Genomic DNA, 18,013 nt, shown 5'->3' on the forward strand with positions numbered 1-18,013 from the left:
TGGCTTTATTTTCCCTTTAAGACATACAGTGGAAAGAAAACATTTCTTCAGCAAACTCATGGTTTACTTTTGGGTTAGGCATGCTGGCTTTTAAAGAAGGTTTCACATGTTCATTGGTGCAGTGCGAAAGCACCTTGGAGGAAGAGTATTGGGTTCATCTCCATCGGGCCATGTAATGAGTCCCTTGCTGCAAAGTCTTGCCCCTCCCCCTGAGCAGCTGGCACCGGCATACGTTGAGCGAGTGGCTCGGCTGGAGTTGCTTCTCTTCTTGTGGAGGAGACAGCAGAGCTTGCACTGCAGCAGGTGGAGCTGAGCCTGGGTGCCGGCAGAGGGGATCCCAGCAAGACTTTGGGCCTTGGTACACTTGTCCCTTCATGCTAATCTAACTGACTGAAAAGTGGGGGTGTAACATTTTGAAGATGGACACAAGGATTTTTCAGTTGCAGTCCTGAAATGCTGAACTGATCTCTAATGCGAGGGAGCAACATTTGCTGAGGAATGCAACCTATTTTTATATGAAAGCTCAGTTTTGAGTACTATGGACCTAGAGTAAATGTCAAAGGCAGGCAGCAAGCAGCGTTTACAGAGGCATTTTTCTGGAATTTCAATCACGGATCGATTGAAGTGCCCAGGGTCTGAGAAAATGTCTCCTAGCATCAAAAACTTGGATTGCTTTTCTCCGATGCTGTGCCACTGTAAAGTAGCATGCACCAACAACACAATATCATTAATGTTTGGATGTAAGGTGGGTCTAAAGAGGCTTTCCTAAAAACCTGAGCTTAATTTTTTTAATGTGTTGCTAGTGATTAAGTCATTATGTTGAGGGAATGAGACACTAAGATTCAGATTAACTGGTATGCTTTTGTTCCATGTATTAGATAGCCGGTTCTCAGTGGTCTCTGTGAATCTGACAAAAGTAATGAATGATATACCTATCCTGTTCAGATGTTGTTCAAAAGGGTCCTTGGAATTTGGTGTATGTTGCATGTAATATGTCGTCATTCTTCATCAGTCAGCATTAATCATGTAATCACTTTATTGCACTTGGCTTTCATTTTCTTCAGCTGTAAAGAATTAAATACACAGGAGACTCCCATTGATATGCAGGGCTGGAAATGCCTTCTGACATCATATTGATGGAAGCAATTGTTAGTGGCAGTTTTGGGTTTAACAAGGACCTCAGGCTTTTAGTTATTTTAGTCTAATTCAACCGTTGGGATTATAGAGTAGTAAAATATATACATCTTGATAATTGTACTTGTGTTAAGAGAGTGTTTTCAGGCTCTATTTCAAAATAACTTTAACAATATAAAATAGTTTTGCTCATTTGTTAAATAATATGAGTGCTTCAACAATTCAAAAAAAAAAGATGGAATATATAGGTAAAAGTTACTTTTCAGATGCAGATTTTAATTAATTTAGAGCATTTAACAGCCAGTTAGAAAACAACAATTTGTGGTTTGATGTATTAAAACAACATTTAAATAAATTAATTTACAACTAGAAGTAGCTATTTTATGCCTACTTTGTAGATGCATGTGTATATATCAATGACATCAGGTTGATGTAGACTGTTATGATTTGTGGGATACTTTATGAAATGGAATGTGCTTCTTAGAGCTTGAGGGAAAACAGCTAGAATATCTGAGAATTTTGTATAGCATTAATGTAAATTTAGATTAATGGCTTAATTTACTTATCTAAATATAATCTGTAATTTGGATGTATTCAGTTCCAGGATGTAGTTATTTGTTCTGTTTTTTCTTTTATCCACATCTTTTGCATTTGCCTAAGAACTGTAAAAAACATAATGAAATGGTAAATACAAGTCTGGAACAGCCACTATGTAATTCTCCTATGGCCCTTAAAAAACAAAAAATGTAACCAAAAACCCCAGTGTTTCATTATAACACATTCTATAATATGTAGTAGCTCATGTACAGTACTGGACAGTTTCAGAGGGAAAAACATTTTTTAATAGTGAAAAGCTGCTATGTAAAAATAGCAGGTAATAATAGGTATCTTGAGAGAGAAAAACAGAAGATGTCCTTTTTAAGGTAGTTATTTCTTCTTGGAGATGATTGGTGGTAGCAGTTTTACTGTACATCCATATATCTGTGCATCTGTATTTTTGTAACCATACATCAAAAGAATTATTAACACATTATTAACTTGTCAAGTGGCACAGATTCCCAGGGCGCCGCACAAACTTGTACTTGCTTGAAGGGGATGAATGGCTGTGTGAACAGAGCCCGAGCTGGTGGTAGGATTACTTATTGTGGGCTCACCTGGGAGTCGTACCCGGCACGATGGCTGTGTGAAAAAGAGAGTAATGTTATTAATGCTTCCCCACTGCTTTGTGGTCTTGCTGCTCAAGTTTTGGAAATGGAAATGGAGGCTGTGACCATCTGCAGCATCAAGGTCTCTAGACACGGGTGGAGGGTCACGGTTGCCCCCTGGTGGGAGAACAGCAAAAAATGCATGTGAGCAATTTCCACTGAACATTTGGGCCCATGCTGTGGGGAGCAGTGATGCTGCTGACATGCGGGGGATTGGTGGGCAGCTGTGTGTGTGCTTCAAAGGCTCTTTCATTAAAGTGTAACCAATAGCAGCATTTTTATAACATTTTGAATGCCATTTAACTTTCCTGTGTTAGGCACTTAAACTGAAGCAAATTTGACAAAAATATTTTCCCAACTATCACGTTTTTATTATAATTTGTTCTCATATTGGCAAAAACAAGTCTTTTTATTCCCTTTTTAAGGCACAGTTGGTTACAACTACTGACACAGCACATACACCCTGTATTGCAGTCAAGCAGATCCTGAATGCACTGAATATTTTTAGATGGCAGATAAGAATAGTTGAAATGAATGCACAGAGAATGCAGAACTGATGTAATATGGACTTTTTAACATGGGACTGTTGTGAAATACTGAAAAGGTTAAAGCTTAACTTGGTTTCTTAAATATTAAAATAGCATTATTTTCAAGCATAATGTACTTCAAATACTGTAGCTTATCAGAAAGTTGAAGGGTTAATATTTAAATGACTGTATACCGAACAGCTGCATCTGGTGCAGCAAGGGAGGACAAGCTGTTCAGTCCCTTACACACAGAGCAGACTGAGCTGTGAGAGTGGACAACTATTATAGTAAATGAAGTTTGCCATTTTTGTGTTTCTTTCCCTCCATGTGACCAAATACCTTTTAAGACAATGTATTATTCTTTGCTTCATTTACAATTTGATACGCATTTGCTAGTAATAAAATTCTAGACTGAGGGAGATGTCCCATATAAATATTGATGCCTTTGTAATTATATATGGCATTTTGTTTCTTAACTGAAATAAAATTTCAGTATTTCAGTGGATTTAGCCATTCTTTCTCTACCAACAATCAATTTTCTGAGTGTCTTGATGTATAATGATGCAGCAGAGATCCCTAAATAACATAGGTAGGTTTACCCAGTTCTGTTCCAAGTATGCAATATTAAACTTTGAAAATTTACATTTAAAAATGTCCAAGCACAAGAGGCTGCTTCAGTTGTCTGTGCTGGTTGATGTCATTTACTTAGACATTTCCCTTTCTTACAGTTAAGCTGTTAAAGGAAATCACTGTTCTTTCACTTGAAATCAAAAGTGTGTGTACATTGGGCCAGATGCAGTGCACCCGAGGGTGCTGAGGAAGGTGGCTGATGTAACTTCAGAGCCACTGGCCATCAGCTTTAAAAACTCACAGCGACTGGGGGAGGTCCAGGATGACTGGAAAAGGACAAACATAGTGCCCATCTTTAAGAAAGGGAAGGAGGAGGATCCAGGGAACTACAGACCAGTCAGACAAACCTCAGTCCCTGGAAAAATCATGGAGTAGGTCATCAAGGAATTCATTTGTAAGCACTTGGAGGAGAAGCAATCAGGAACAGTCAGCATGGATTCACCAGGGGCAAGTCATGCCTGACCAACCTGACTGCTTTTATGACGAGGCCGCTGGCTCCGTGGATGAGGGGAGACAGGTAGATGTGACGTACCTTGATTTTAGCAAGGCTTTTGATACGGTCTCTCACAGCATTCTTGCAGGCGAGCTAAGGAAGTACAGGCTGCATGAATGGACTGTAAGGTGGGCAGAAAACTGGCTGGAGCATCAGGCTTAGGGAGTAGTAGTCAGTGGCTTGATGTCTAGTTGGCAGCCGGTATCAAGTGGAGTGCCCCAGGGATCAGTCCTGGGGCCAGTTTTATTCAATGTCTGCATCAATGAAGTGGAAGATGGGATGAATGCACCCTCAGCAAGTCTGCAGATGATACCAAGCTGGGGGAAGTAGTAGAGATGTGGAAGATAGTAGATAGGGCTAGGATTCAGAGAGACCTTGACAAATTGGAAGATTGGGTCAGAAGGAATCTCAGGAGGTTCGACAAGGACAAGTGCATGCACCGGTACAGGCTGGGGACTGACTGGCTGGGCAGCAGCTTTGCATAAAGGACCTGGGGGTGACAGTGGGCAGTAAACTGAATAAGAGCCAGCAGTGCGCCGTTGTTGCCAAAAAGGCTAATGGCATCCTGGGCTGAACCGGTAGGAGCGTTACCAGCTGATCGAGGTCAGTGATTCTTTGCCTCTATTCAGCACTGGGGAGGCCACATCTGGAGTCCTGTGTCCAGTTGTGGGCCCCCCAATACAGAAAGGATGTGGACATATTGGAGAGTCCAGTGGAGGGCAATGAAAATGGTTCGTGGGCTGGAGCAAATGACTGGTAAGGAGAGGCTGAGGGAACTGGGCTGATTTAGTCTGGAGAAGAGAAGACGGAGCGGAGATTAAATAGCAGCTTCAACTCCCTGCAGGGGGGGTTGCAAAGCGGATGGAACTGGGCTGTTCTCAGTGGAGGTGGATGACAGGACAAGGAGCAATGCGCTCCAGTTGCAGCAAGGGAAGTTTTAGCTGGATATTAGGCAAAATTTTTCTCCCTGGGAGGGCAGTACAGTGTTGAAATAGTCTACTGAGAGAGGTTGTATGGGGACTCTCCATTCTTGGAGGCTTTCAAGGCCCAGCTAGACAAAATCTTGGCTGGGATGATCTAGCTGGGGCTTGGGGTTGGACTAATGTGACCTCCTGAGGTCCCTTCCAACCCTCATTTTCTATGAAATACAGAATGTTGCAATGTTAAAATCAAGTGATTTGAACTGTTTTGGCAAAGATTGTCAGGGGTTGAGGTATGTTTTTTGCATTTTCTTGTTTGGTGACTAGGTACAGAAGTGCAGTCTAGATATGAGTTAAAAACACTGACGCCCATCATTATCATCATCATGATGTTATATTCTTTTTGCATATGCAGATTTATTCAACTTTAGCTAGGGCTTTTTGCAGAGTCAGCTCCTAGCCTCTTATTTTCTTGGTTTTATAATCTGTCCAAACTGCTTTAGGCTAAAATTTTTCAAGTCGCATGGACAAATAGGAAATACTGGAAAAGAGTGAACGTGCTTCTTGTAGAAGGCGGTCCTGCCTAACCAGTCTGCTGGAGCTGTTTGAGGGTATTAAGATAGACAAGGGGGATCCAGCTGAGACAATCCACTTGGATTTGCAAAACAAAGTTTGACCAGGTCCCTCACCCAAACCCTCTTCAAAATATTGAGCTGCCACAGGATTGGAGGGAAGGTTCTTTTGTGGATTGAGAAAAGGGAGAACCTTGTGAAATCTCCAAGTTTGCAGGTGATACTATATTATCCTGGGTAATTCAATCTCAAGTTGATAGAAAGGAGCTGCAGAAAGACCGTAGCAAGCTAAGTGAATGTGTAGAGAAGCGGCAGGTGAACTGTAGTGTTGACACATGCGAGATAATGCACATGGGGTGGGGGGGAAATGAGTTCAATTATACATATACAGTAGTGGAGAGAACTAGCTGTTATGACTCAGGAAAGAAACCTTGGAGTATCTGTAGATTGTTCTCGAACAACCTCAGCTCAGTGTGCAGCAACAACTGAAAAAGCCAATAAAATGGTGGGTCTCATTAAGAGCAAAATTGAAAACAAAACAGAGAACTTCATTATGCAACTATAGAAATCCATGGTGCACCCAAATTTTGAGTCTTGTGTGTAGTTCTTATCTCCACATCTCAGAAAGGGTGTACTAGAATTAGAAAAGGTCCAGAGAAAGGCAGCCAAAATGGTCAGGGGCCTGGAGCAGTTGCCAGACCAGGAGAAACTAAAAAGCTAGGACTCGTCAGTTTGGAAAGGAGAAATCTGAGGGGGGGGATATGAAAGAGGTCTATAAAGTCCTGAAGGTTGTGGACTAAAGGAACAGGGACCTGTTGTTCACCAAGTCCCTGAATAATAGAGCTAGGTGGCACCCAAAGAAATTAGCAGGAAAGTGAGTCAGCAAGGTGAGTGTCATTAAAGCGGAGGGAGTTTTCTTTCTTGGAAATACAGAGGAAAAGGGATAAGCCATTCTTCTTTCTCAAACACCTCTGCATCTTTTCTTATGGGAGCTGAGTGCCTGACACGTTTTCTCCTTACGTTTTTGTACCAGAACCAAGTATTCTCCACTGAGGCAGCAGCATCAGTAGATGTTCAACATCTTCATTAATGATGTGAACATTGGAGTCAGAAGCGGACTGGCCAAGTTCGCCGATGACACCAAACGTTGGGGCAAAGCATCCACACCAGACGACAGGTGGGTGATCCAGGCTGACCTGGACAGGCTCAGCAAATGGGCGGACGAGAACCTGATGGTGTTTAACGCTGAAAAATGCCAGGTTCTCCACCTAGGGAGGAAAAACCTGCAGCATCCTTATAGGCTCAGCAGTGCTACGCTGGCTAGCACGACGGACGAAAGAGACTTGGGGGTCGTCATTGACCACAAGATGAACATGAGCCTGCAATGCGATGCTGCAGCTAGTAAAGCGACCAAAACGCTGGCTTGTATCCATAGATGCTTCTCAGGCAAATCCCAGGACGTCATTCTCCCCTTGTACTCGGCCTTGGTGAGGCTGCAGCTGGAGTGTTGTGTCCAGTTTTGGGCTCCACAATTCAAAAAGGCTGTGGAGAAGCTTGAGAGAGTGCAGAGAAGAGCCATGCGCATGATCAGAGGTCAGGAAAACAGAGCTTACGACAACAGGCTGAGAGCAATGGGGCTCCTTAGCCTGGAAAAGCGCAGGCTCAGGGGTGATGTGGTGGCCACCTCTAAGTTTATCAGGGGTGACCACCAGGGTCTGGGGAAACGTTTGTTCACCACAGTGCCCCAAGGGATGATGAGGTCGAACGGTCATAAACTGCTGCAAGACTGTTTCAGACTGGACATGAGGAAGAATTTCTTTACTGCCCAAGCCCCCAAGGTCTGGAACAGCCTGCCATTGGAAGTGGTTCAGGCACCTACACTGAACACTTTCAAGAGCAAATTGGATGCTTATCTTGCTGGGATCCTATGACCCCAGCTGACTCTGCCCTTTGGGCGGGGGACTGGACTTGATGATCTTCCGAGGTCCCTTCCAGCCCAAATGTCTATGAAATCTGTGAAATCAGGCTTCTTAAGCACCCTGGGTTCCTCTCGCTAAATGAGGTACTCCTCTCTAAATTGCCTCTTTGCTGAAAGAGATGCACATATGGAGCCTCAGGATCACATTGTAGTCCCTTTGGTATCCCCTTTGAAGCATGTGCATCAAAGAGAATGAATGCTGTAGGTGCTTGCAAGGAATTTCACATAGACTCTTCTTGCTTTGCCCAGAAGGTTGATCATACTACCAGCTGCAGTAATGGGAAATGGTGGGTGAATACAAGATTCATTTTTTTGCATCTTACTGAACAGTTAAAAGTGGTAGTGGAACAGAACATGGTCCCATCGCACTTGTGGCCCTCAAGTGCTTTTCTCCAGGAGTGGATCTAGAATTTTGCAATGGTAATTGGTGGTGGGGAGGCGGAAGGGGGCCTGTGACTCGTGGCGGAGACCAGAGCTCTTGGCAGTAGAGAGCTCACTGTCTGTGGGCTACACGACTGAAGGCGGGTGCTACTGCACCTCCCCCCTCCCCCCCGGCGTTCCTTCTCTGCTGTACTCTTAAGATGGCTAACAAAGCTTTTTTTTAAAAACATTTAAAATAATATGTTGTACAATAAAATATAGTAAGAGCCTTAAGTCACAAATGTATTTGAAAATTTGGATAAAGAATTCTTCCTCTATTTCCTGGAAAACATATAGTCACCTTTATTGCTTCAGGTACTAAGTGACGTTACTTAATTTTTCCAGAGAGGTCCACAGCCTTGAGCTTACCTCTTAATGGCGAAGTAAAATAAAACATTTTTAAAATATCTGAAAACACTTCTATTCCACAATCCTCTGAAAACCTCTTCATTAAAAGGAAAGTTTGTACGGTATGAACTGTAACATGCTTAGAAGGTACTCTGCAATACATTATTTTGAAAAAGGAAGACAGCTTAATTGTGTATTTTAATTGCCTTTTCAGGGAAAGATTGCACAATTAAACCTTTGTGGCCTTTTGCGTTAAACTGATTTTAAGTAAAAAGGGAGATTAGTGTTGAGGGGATGGTTAAATGATTGCTCTGTCTTCCTGTAACAGAATTTTGATAGGGATTTTCCTTTTGGCGATGAGGTCCCAGCTGTGCAGATCTTGGAGTTGTCATCACCATGCATCCCTCTAAAAAGCGGAGTTGGCCGGTTGGTATGTGGATACAGCAATGCCTAGTCAGCAGTGTCGCAGTAGTGGTCATAGGTCTGTAGTAAAACTTGGTTTGTGGTTAATTTTCTTCTGGTTTTATATTTCTCACTATTATTTTACTTTGAATTGTTTAATTGGTAAGTGCAGGTTAAGTTGCATTTTATACTCAAATATTATGCCCTTGTTTGAAATGTATTTGTAATGTGCAGAAATGTACATCACATTTTAAATATACTGTCTGTTTGGCTGTGGTCTTCTGCTTAAGTTGATGGATTTTCATTTTGATTCAAGCAGAAGTAAGCCTTGAGAAAATGACATTTTGGAAAATTAGTTTAGTAAACTTGTTTGTTTGATTCCATTGTTTTGCAATGTGATCAGCAGTTAAAACAGTAAGTGTAGGGATCGAGAGGATTCACTAGCGTGGTGAGCATTTGTCCTGGAAGGTCTGGTGATGGTGCATCAGTTTGTTGCTTTTTTCATGGAAAAAGCTTAGCCTGGTTTCCATCTAACACTTCTAGAAATAGGCAATAGTTGATTAATCAATTTCTTGATGATGTAATAAATGTGGTCATCAATGGAAAGAAGTAGAAAGGGATCTGATGTCAAGATCCACGCTTAAGCTGAGGACCTTTGTGTGCCAGTGGAAATATATTTTGCTCCAAGTGGTGAAATGGTTTCTCTTTTTCTTAAAAGGCAAATGTGAAGGAAAATAGTTAAACAAAATTAATTTACTTTGCTCTTAATTTTGTACTCTCCTGTAATAATTAGTTTAAAGCAGTGGTGCTTAACCTTCTTGCCCCATGGACCTGATGGGCAGTCCTGGTCCATCCATGGGCTGGATCCAGCTGGTGTGCCCAATATGGGGCACAGCAAGCCTAATCTGGGTGCACAGAGGGGCAGGGGCAGCTGGGCCTGAGCTGGCTGAGCAAAGCGGGGTAGAAGGTAGTAGGGAAGGCCTGACAGTATTAATTGCTGCTCCTGCCTGCTGCCAGATTTGCTGCCCCGCAGGGAGCCCAGAGCCTGGGTGCTGTGGTTCTGCGGGCCAGGTTTGGCCTGCAGGTCTGGGGTTGATCACCCCTGGTTTAGGGCAATACATATAATTAATCTGTGTAAAAGTGAAAGTAACTGTCAAAAGAAGCAAAAAAGATTATTACAAAAGTATGTGGAGGAGGTGTTCAGTAAATGCTAACGCTTTGAAGAAAACAGCAAAATGGCAATTGCAAGGAAATATGATCACTCTTCTACAATTAAATTCATGAGGTGAATATTAGGGTAGAAGCACAGCCTTTGAAGTTGAAAAACTATAGTGGCACAAGATCAAATGACTATAAACTGGCTGTGGCTAAACTGAGATTGTGAATAAACAGATGATTTCTGGCTATCAGAGGAGTGCCGTTTGGTGATTCCCCAGCAAAGTGGGGAAGGAAGATGATCTGAGGCTGTGTAAGGTTGAAATAGCTAAGTTTCATAGCAGGAATATGGCAGGATGGGGAGTTGTGGATCACCGGCCAGCATGTGTGATGTAGCTGTATTATTATGGTCCCCAGACGAGGGTAAAAAGTTAGTTTTTGTGGTCTAGAAGGCATCTGGTGATATCATGTCCCGGGGCTTTTGCTGATTACCATTTGGAGCCAGGAAGGGATATTTCCTGCTAACTCAGACTGTGGGCATTTTTGTCTTCCTTGTAGCATGGTCCTTACCTGTGCTGATGTGAGCGTGTCATAACCAACTGCTTCCCTGGCATTGCAGTGGCAAGGTGGATCATTCAGGGGATCCAGTTCAATGCTCTCCCTCTATATCACCCCTCTCTGCCACACTCAGAGGCAGAATACGGGGCTAGCTGGACCACTGGTCTGGCCCAGCATGGCACTTCTTAGGTTCTTGTCACGTGTAAAATATCCTGCCTATCTGTGTACTATCTTTATCTTTTTCTAATAAGCTAATTGCATGTAGCTATCTGGCATACTGCATATTTTCAGTGTTGAATCCTAGCTTCGGTAAACTCATGTTAATTGACAGACACGTATCACTGTCTCAATTTGTACTTTGCTGAAATATTCCTTCTGTGGCCAAAAAATGAGAAACATTTCCATTCCCTGGTTTTATATTGATAGTCAGCCAAAGATTAAGGTTAAGTTTGTACCATCAGTGTACATTAGAGTCATCACCATCCTTTTTTTTTTAAATACTTCCCTTAGTTTTCCTAGAAGGCTGTTTAATTACCATAATCAGATTGCCGAATGTTTCTTTGGAAACTCAGAGAAACCATGTAAAAACTAGTAGGAAGATACCAGGCAGTCTAACCCTAATTAAAATACTCTTCAGGACACATTTTGAAGTCAGTCCAGTAGGATTACAAATATAGATAATACAAGTTAAACCTGGATTGCAAGGCTTGTTCCAAAAATAGTTTCTTCCTGTAGTCCTGATACACAACTTGGAAGATGTAATGCATTTAGTTTTGAGATGGGTTTGCATATCAGTTCACTGTAGCTTCACAGAGGTATATCTGACAAACCATGTATAACTTAATCTTTCAGTATTTGTAGTTGTTATACCTACCTGTAACTAAGACCTTTTTAAAATGAGGGTCTAATTGCCAAATAGACACAAATCAGAAGTTCAGAAATAATTTTTATGAGCTGCCTCTGAACTGTGCAACAGAATAGTAGACCATAAGGAAGAGAGAACCTGTTTTTCCTGAAGTACAAAAATGTATGTTCTCATTTTCTGTGTTTTTCCTGTGTTTCTGTTGCTAATGATGAAATGTAACATGTTACAGAACCTCGTCATGGTTGGTAAATTGGGCTAATGATTATTTGAATTGTTTTCCCTTCATAGTCGCTTAATCCTCTTTCTGACCGAGGCCTGGGGTAAAAATGTTTGTTACACTGTCTTTGACAAACTCAGCCTGATTTGCTGGGAAACTGTGTGCTTGTGCCCGCTGTGCCTAAGCTGGTGGAGGACAGGGGACCAACCCCTGCATTCCTGGTGGGTCTTGATTCTGTCGCAGCTCCAGTTCCTGGGGCAGTCTCACTAAGAGAGTTTTTTCTACTGTTTCCAAACCCCTGCGTACAGTCCTTGTGCTTGAACACAGTTTGGGACATTTGCTTAATGGTCTACTGCATGTTAAGATTTGTACAAGAAGTAGGCTCACCAGCCGAGCCAGTAAGGCACACTGATCTTCTGTTAAAAGCCTGGAGTCCAGGCAGCAACTTGGTTCCCTTCATCCCCCATGCATCAGCTCCTTCTCTAAGCATGGAGCTAAGGTTCCTTTCCTTAGCACTTGCAGTTTGTCCAGCATTAGTGAAATAGTGCTGGCCCCAACCCTGTGGCTTACAGTGTGTGATTTTAACAATGTAAAGTGTATGGAGTCTCTCTGAGGCCTGAGGAAGTACCTCTTATTCAAAAGCTTGTCTGTATGCCTCCCAACTACACAGTTAGTCCAGTAAAAGATATCACCCACAATAATCCTTTCCTCCCAATTACTCTACTTCTAGACATATGAGTTCTAATTTTTGTCTTTGATTGCTTTGTCTCCTGGTGCAAGGTAGGTGAGAAGGCAGTAAACAAGGTTACTTGGCCTCCCAGTAAAAGTGAAGTCCCCAGATGGTAGGATTGCTACTATATAGATTCATAGATTAAGGGTCGGAAGGGACCTAGTAGATCTTCTAGCCCGACCCCCCGCCAGGGCGGGAGAACAACAAAAAACCCCAAAAAGAGAAACGGGACTCAAATGAGTCCAGCCAGGTAGGCATCCAGCCTCTTCTTAAAGACCCCCAGGGTAGGGGCCAGCACCACTTCCCTTGGAAGTTGGTTCCAGCTCCTAGCCGCCCTAACTGTGAAGTAGTTTTTGCGGATGTCCAATCTATACCTCCTCTCCATCAACTTGTGCCCATTACTCCTTGTTATGCCAGCGGGCGCTAGGGGAAACAGCGTCTCCCCCAAACCCTTCTGGTCCCCCCTAGTGAGTCTATAGGCAGTCACCAGGTCCCCCCTCAGCCTTCTCTTGTGGAGGCTGAATAGGTTCAGGTCCCGCAGTCTCTCACTGTAGGGTCTGCCCTGTTGTCCCCGGATCATGTGGGTGGCCCTCCTCTGGACCCTCTCCATATTGTCCACATCCCTCTTGAAATGGGGCGCACAGAACTGGACACAATACTCCAGCTGTGGCCTGACCAGCGTCGCGGAGAGGGGGAGGATCACCTCCTTGGCTCTACTCGAGATGCAGAGACTCACCATTTAGCCAGGCTTGAAAGAGGAATAGACACATTCATGCAGGATAGGTCTGTTGGGGGGTGTTGAACGTGATCGTAGGGCTGCAGCCTCCAAATGAGGACTCCCGAAGCCTCTGACCACTGGAAGCAGGGGCTGGGCCCCATGGCCTGCATCTGCATCTGCAGAGGTGCGTGGCTCAGGCTGTAAGAAGCCTTACGTGCCAGGTGACCCACCTTTGCAGGCTGGATCTGGCCTGTGGGCTGGATGTTTGATGCCCCTGGGGCTGGGGGATAGATCAGCCTGGATAAATACTTCTCCTAACATCCGCTGTTTCACAGTGTGGGGTACAGGATACAAGGATGGACAGACCGGTGGGCTGACCCAGTATGCCATCACTTATGGCTTAAACCCTGCATAAACAGTTCTTTGGGAAAGCCCCTCTCAGCTCCCATGGACACTTGAGGTGTCAGGCAAAAGCAAAGGCTCCTTTGTGTTCTGGCAGTTTCTGTCTACAGAAGTAAAATGATTCATTGGTACTCTTTGCAGATGGGTGCAGTTTGGGTTTTTCTGCATTACTTTGTTGGCTAAGCAGGAAGCAGGCCCAAATATTTTGGTTTGGGGGGCATATAAAGTTTGGCTCATTCCTGCCTTTTGTCACATGCTGCTTAGATGCAGTTGAAGACCCGGACCTTTGCACCTCTGTTAATGTAATAGGTGATCATTGTTTTCATATTATGTTGGCTTGACTTTTGTGTTTATAGAATATGCACTTTTCCTCCAGAATATTTTGTGTTTTTATTTACCTAATTTATTTTTCACCTATCATTTTTGTTGTTTGAAGCATTTGATAAACAGTTTAAAATGTGTTTAAAATCTGGGTGTGAACTAAATGCCTGATTTTTGGAAAATCTGGCCATAAATAGAGATTTTATTTTTTTGTCTTGCATTTGATATCTGCATCCAGGAAATGTTTTGCTATTCTTGATTTAATTTAGGTCTAAGAAATTACTATTGACTCGGTGTGATAGTGGGATAATACAGATTGAATGTAAACATTTTAATTGCTACTTTTTCATGTAGCCAGTGGATGACCTGTTAGCTGAGGATGTTCCTCCGATTAATTCACTTTCTATTTGATGAGCCATCTGGAGTGTTGAGTTCATAACCTGTAAAGAATCTGAATTCTGAAGCTGACATGGGTTTGAGGTTTAAAACACAGAGTTATTCTGTAACCACTGTAGTTGGTTTTGGCGATTTTTGTGGTCTGCTGCTACCCACCACTGTTAGAGATTTCTCATTATAAAATCTTTTCTTAAGGAACCTTAATTATCCCCAGAGAGGCCGACATAGTAATTTATGTATCTGGCCTGAAATACTTGCTCCCTCGAAACACGGGAATGAAATCAGATGGGCTTGACCCAGATCTTTGTTAGAGATAAACTGAGTAGATAAATTGAGTTTTGTATTATGTTGCTGCTGTGGAGCTGCAGCAATTTACAGCCTCCTAGAATTTGGCCCTTACACATTTGTCGTATTGTGCCTTGTCACACATCACACTTCAGTCTTTTTTTCAGATTGTAGTGAGCATTACTGTGAATTGCACAGTTTCCTGAGCAGTAGAAAGGTGATGATGCTTCTTACAATCTAAATAAAACACATCCTAAGCACTGGAGCTGTTGCAGACTCCGTCCGGTACATTGTGGGAACTAGGAGCACCAAGCTGCTGTTTGACAGTCCCAGTCCTCCCACCGCACTGGACTCTTGAACTGGGTATAATTGGGACTGGCAGTCAGCTGGTGGTTGGTCCCAGCTTTCTCACTGCACCAGAGTCTTGAATCCGTTCCAGTGCAGGATGGGAAGAGGGGCTGGGGAAGATAATTAGCTGTTGTTTGGTTCCTGCCACCCCCTGCCCTGCCTTCCTTTCTTCCCCAGCCTCCCTGCCTGCACCAGAGCTGGTTCAAAATTCTGGTGGGGTGAGAAGGGTGGGACCAACAAGCAGCTGTTTGTTGGTCCCAGCCTCGGCATTGCACCAGAGCCTCCTGGGATCCTATGATTCCTGCTGACTTCCTGCCCCTGGGGCAGGGGTCTGGACTCGATGATCTTCCGAGGTCCCTTCCAGCCCTAATGTCTGTGAAATCATGCATTACCCCTGTAGAGCAGCTGGACTTCAGCTCAACACCTGTTAGGTAATGTGCTGGAGACTGCCCTCATCAGTAAGGTCCCAGCTTTGCTATGCCATGGCGGCACTTAGCAGGGGTTTTGCTACTTGGACTCTTGCATTTTAAGTTAACGTATGGTAAGTATAGCGTGACAAAGTCCAAAAGCCTAATCTGCCTGTAGAGGTACTGTTAATTGTGATAAAGGAATTCAGCTTCCTGTGATGTACATCTCAAGCCTACCTGTGTGAACTTGAAGTGCAATAAGTGCCCAAATTCCTAAATACTAAAACCTTCTTGGAGTTTGTAACATAATTGACCATTGTAATTTTTAACTGAAAGCCTCTTAAAAATGTTCTGTAACTGAATTTGGCTGATTCTCACAAATAGCGAGGGATTAGAAGAATATACCTGGACAGCTAAGCTTTGGCTTGGGCAGGAGTGGCTCGGATCTGTGAACGGAGGTGGCACTAGCTACCCTGGGCTGCTGCTGAGCTGATCTCCTACGCACCCTCACACAATGGCGGCAGGAGGAAAAAGGCTTAGTAGAGGAATTGGAGTCAAGGTGGATAGAAATAGAACTTGGGTCCCTTGCTTGGTGAGAAGATGTGGGTGATAGCTACCTATCCCAGGCTGAGAGTTGATCCCCGATGGCCATTCGGGGTCTTCTGCAGCAAGGTGTTGTCCAGAGGGGGCTGCAGGCAGGGTCTCTGGGTGGATAGGCCGCGTGTTGTAGTGCTGGTTCAGATGGAGAGGGCATCCCAAAGAGGTCACACTCTACCACCCCTTTTATAGGGGTGGGCTACTTGTGACTGCAACGGGGAGGACTTGCCCAGGCAAGGGTCAGTCCTGTTCAGATGAGGTCATGCAGTTAGTTACAGGTATCCTCATTGTCCGGCGGGATACAATGGTGGAGTTGCTGGTTTCCTGGAGGGTCTTTATCTTTCAAATGTTGGGTTTTGTCTCTGGTCCTGGGAGTAGGTCTGTGGTTTCAGGGAGAGTCAATTGAAGGCCGTGGTCTGGTCATTAAGTTGATGGTCTGGTCGTGAAGCTGATGGTCTGGTCATTCAGCAGGAGCTATTTTTAGGCCTGCTACCATTATGTCTCAAATGTGTGGGGCGCGAGCCAGGCTGTGGCTATAGCCCCGGGGTTCTGATCCCCTGATGTTAGTTTAGCGAGAGGGAGAGGTGGACTCGTAACGGTTGCAAAAGTACTTTCTTTTATTTAGTCCCTTTTTACATGCGCTCCACTGATACAGATGTGGCTGCGCAGGCAGTTACACTTGGTCACACACGACACTCAATCCCGAACTGACGACAGACAACGTTTCTTACTTGTACACCACTGGTGTGAACGTGGCTGCAGGACAGATTCCGTCCTAATTCAGGCAAGAGACGAAAGGAAGGAAATAACAAACTCGTTGGATCCACGTTCGGGTGAGGCTGGAGAAACGATCGAGCATCCGTCTCGTTTGCTGGAAAGAATGCGCGAAAGAAACTCGACGGTTCTCGGGAAAACAATAAAGCGGTGGACGCCTCGAGAACCAAAAGAAGACTGATCGGCAAATTGTTCTCCGGAAACAGGAGAAGCCGTGGGAAGTTGGCCAGGCCTTCCCAGTGAGCGATGGAAGCTCCGGCTTTTCGGCTAGCTGAGGGGGCGACGGATGCTGCGCGCTGCTCTGCTGTTCTTTCTGCTCTTCCTCCTGGGTGGAGAACTCCGCCCCAGCTTTATAGGCCTGATGACAAGCTCGGATTTAAGCCCTTTCGATTGGTCCACCGGGTTCCCCACAGGGGCAGGGCTTAGCACATGGCCAGAGACTATACAGCGGGGTCTCCCGAGCACATGGCCAAGGGGCCATGCAGCAGGCCAAACAGGGGCTTTCCCAGATAGAAGGAAGAGTGCTTGGTGGCACTTACTGCTGGGCAGAGCTTGCAGAGCCCAGCCAGAGCGTGACATCAAGCACCCTCATTCATCCAGGAACCAATCTACATGGGGGGAGGTAGGTTTGTGTCATAGTTGCAGCACGGTTACAATAGGGTCTGCCCGGACAGGGGACACAAAATGGAGACTTGACATTACAAGATGGAGGCTTGGCATTACTTTGGTTAATTTACAGGAACAGGCCTAAATCATATATCAATATGATATCAGTGTAACACAATAAAAATCAATGCAAACATAATAGGAATACAATATAAAACAGTAAAAATCAATACAAAAATAACAGCACTATTTACAATATAAAAAGGGGCTTGTCACAATAAACGACTACAAGAACTTAACCTCTCTATGACTACTTATAACTACCTATAAGGAATAGAGAGGGCAGAGAAAGACATAGAAGTGGTTGGGGAAGGGGAGAGAATGTATTTTTAAATTAAAAAAAAAAAAAAAGGAAAACTGGAGGTTTTGCCACAGACTTAGTCGTGGAACACTTTTTACATACTGGAAACGGGGAGTCTCCTTTCATTTGAGAGATCCCCTTGTCCTGGCTACGTTCCTCCTACGGAAGAGGGGTTGTTAGCTGTGTTAGTCTGAAGTCAGTCAGAAGGTTGTGTAGATACGAGCACGAGCTTTCCTGAACTCAGGTTGAATTCATCTGATGACGTGAACTTGAGTTCTTGAAAGCTGATGTTCTCTGTGTATTTTATTCAGTTAGACTCTGAACGTGCATATCTGCCCTGCCCTCTTTGGAAGTTGTTCTGTTTCAGCATGTTTCTTCACCTGCTTGACATAAATTTAATTAGCTATGTCAGCGTAGCTGAAAACGAGTTTGTCCTTTGCCGGCCCTCAGCAGTGCGCAAGTGCACTTGTCAAATCGTGACTGAATCTCTCTGAAGAGGACACCTCTTCAGCAAAATAAAACCAGATCTCCTTATCAGCCTCCACTTACGTAGCTGGCTAAGTGGGCACTTTGGGGGGAGGGAAACAACTAGTTGTTTGGTTTTTTGGGGGGGGGTTGTTTTCTTAATAATATCTTTGATCATA

At 44.0% G+C, this 18,013-nt stretch overlaps 1 protein-coding gene across 11 annotated transcripts in view; it reads left to right on the forward strand.

Annotated features, from left to right (window-relative positions):
* The first annotated feature begins 346 nt into the window (after positions 1-346).
* The window catches only part of DLG1 (discs large MAGUK scaffold protein 1), a 317,929-nt gene continuing 300,262 nt past the window's right edge, over positions 347-18,013 (forward strand). For 5 of the 11 annotated variants that reach the window (XM_019503517.1, XM_019503522.1, XM_019503531.1 and 2 more), the window contains exon 1: positions 348-745. In XM_019503517.1, coding sequence (XP_019359062.1) covers positions 554-745 — 192 coding nt within the window. In that variant the 5' untranslated portion in view covers positions 348-553. Of the gene's footprint in view, positions 746-18,013 lie in introns of all 11 variants that reach the window. The other 6 variants (XM_019503520.1, XM_019503521.1, XM_019503527.1 and 3 more) reach the window with 2 other exon arrangements.

This window comes from Gavialis gangeticus, unplaced genomic scaffold (assembly GCF_001723915.1).
Source record: "Gavialis gangeticus isolate Ggan-Ray unplaced genomic scaffold, GavGan_comp1, whole genome shotgun sequence".
NCBI lineage: Eukaryota > Metazoa > Chordata > Crocodylia > Gavialidae > Gavialis > Gavialis gangeticus.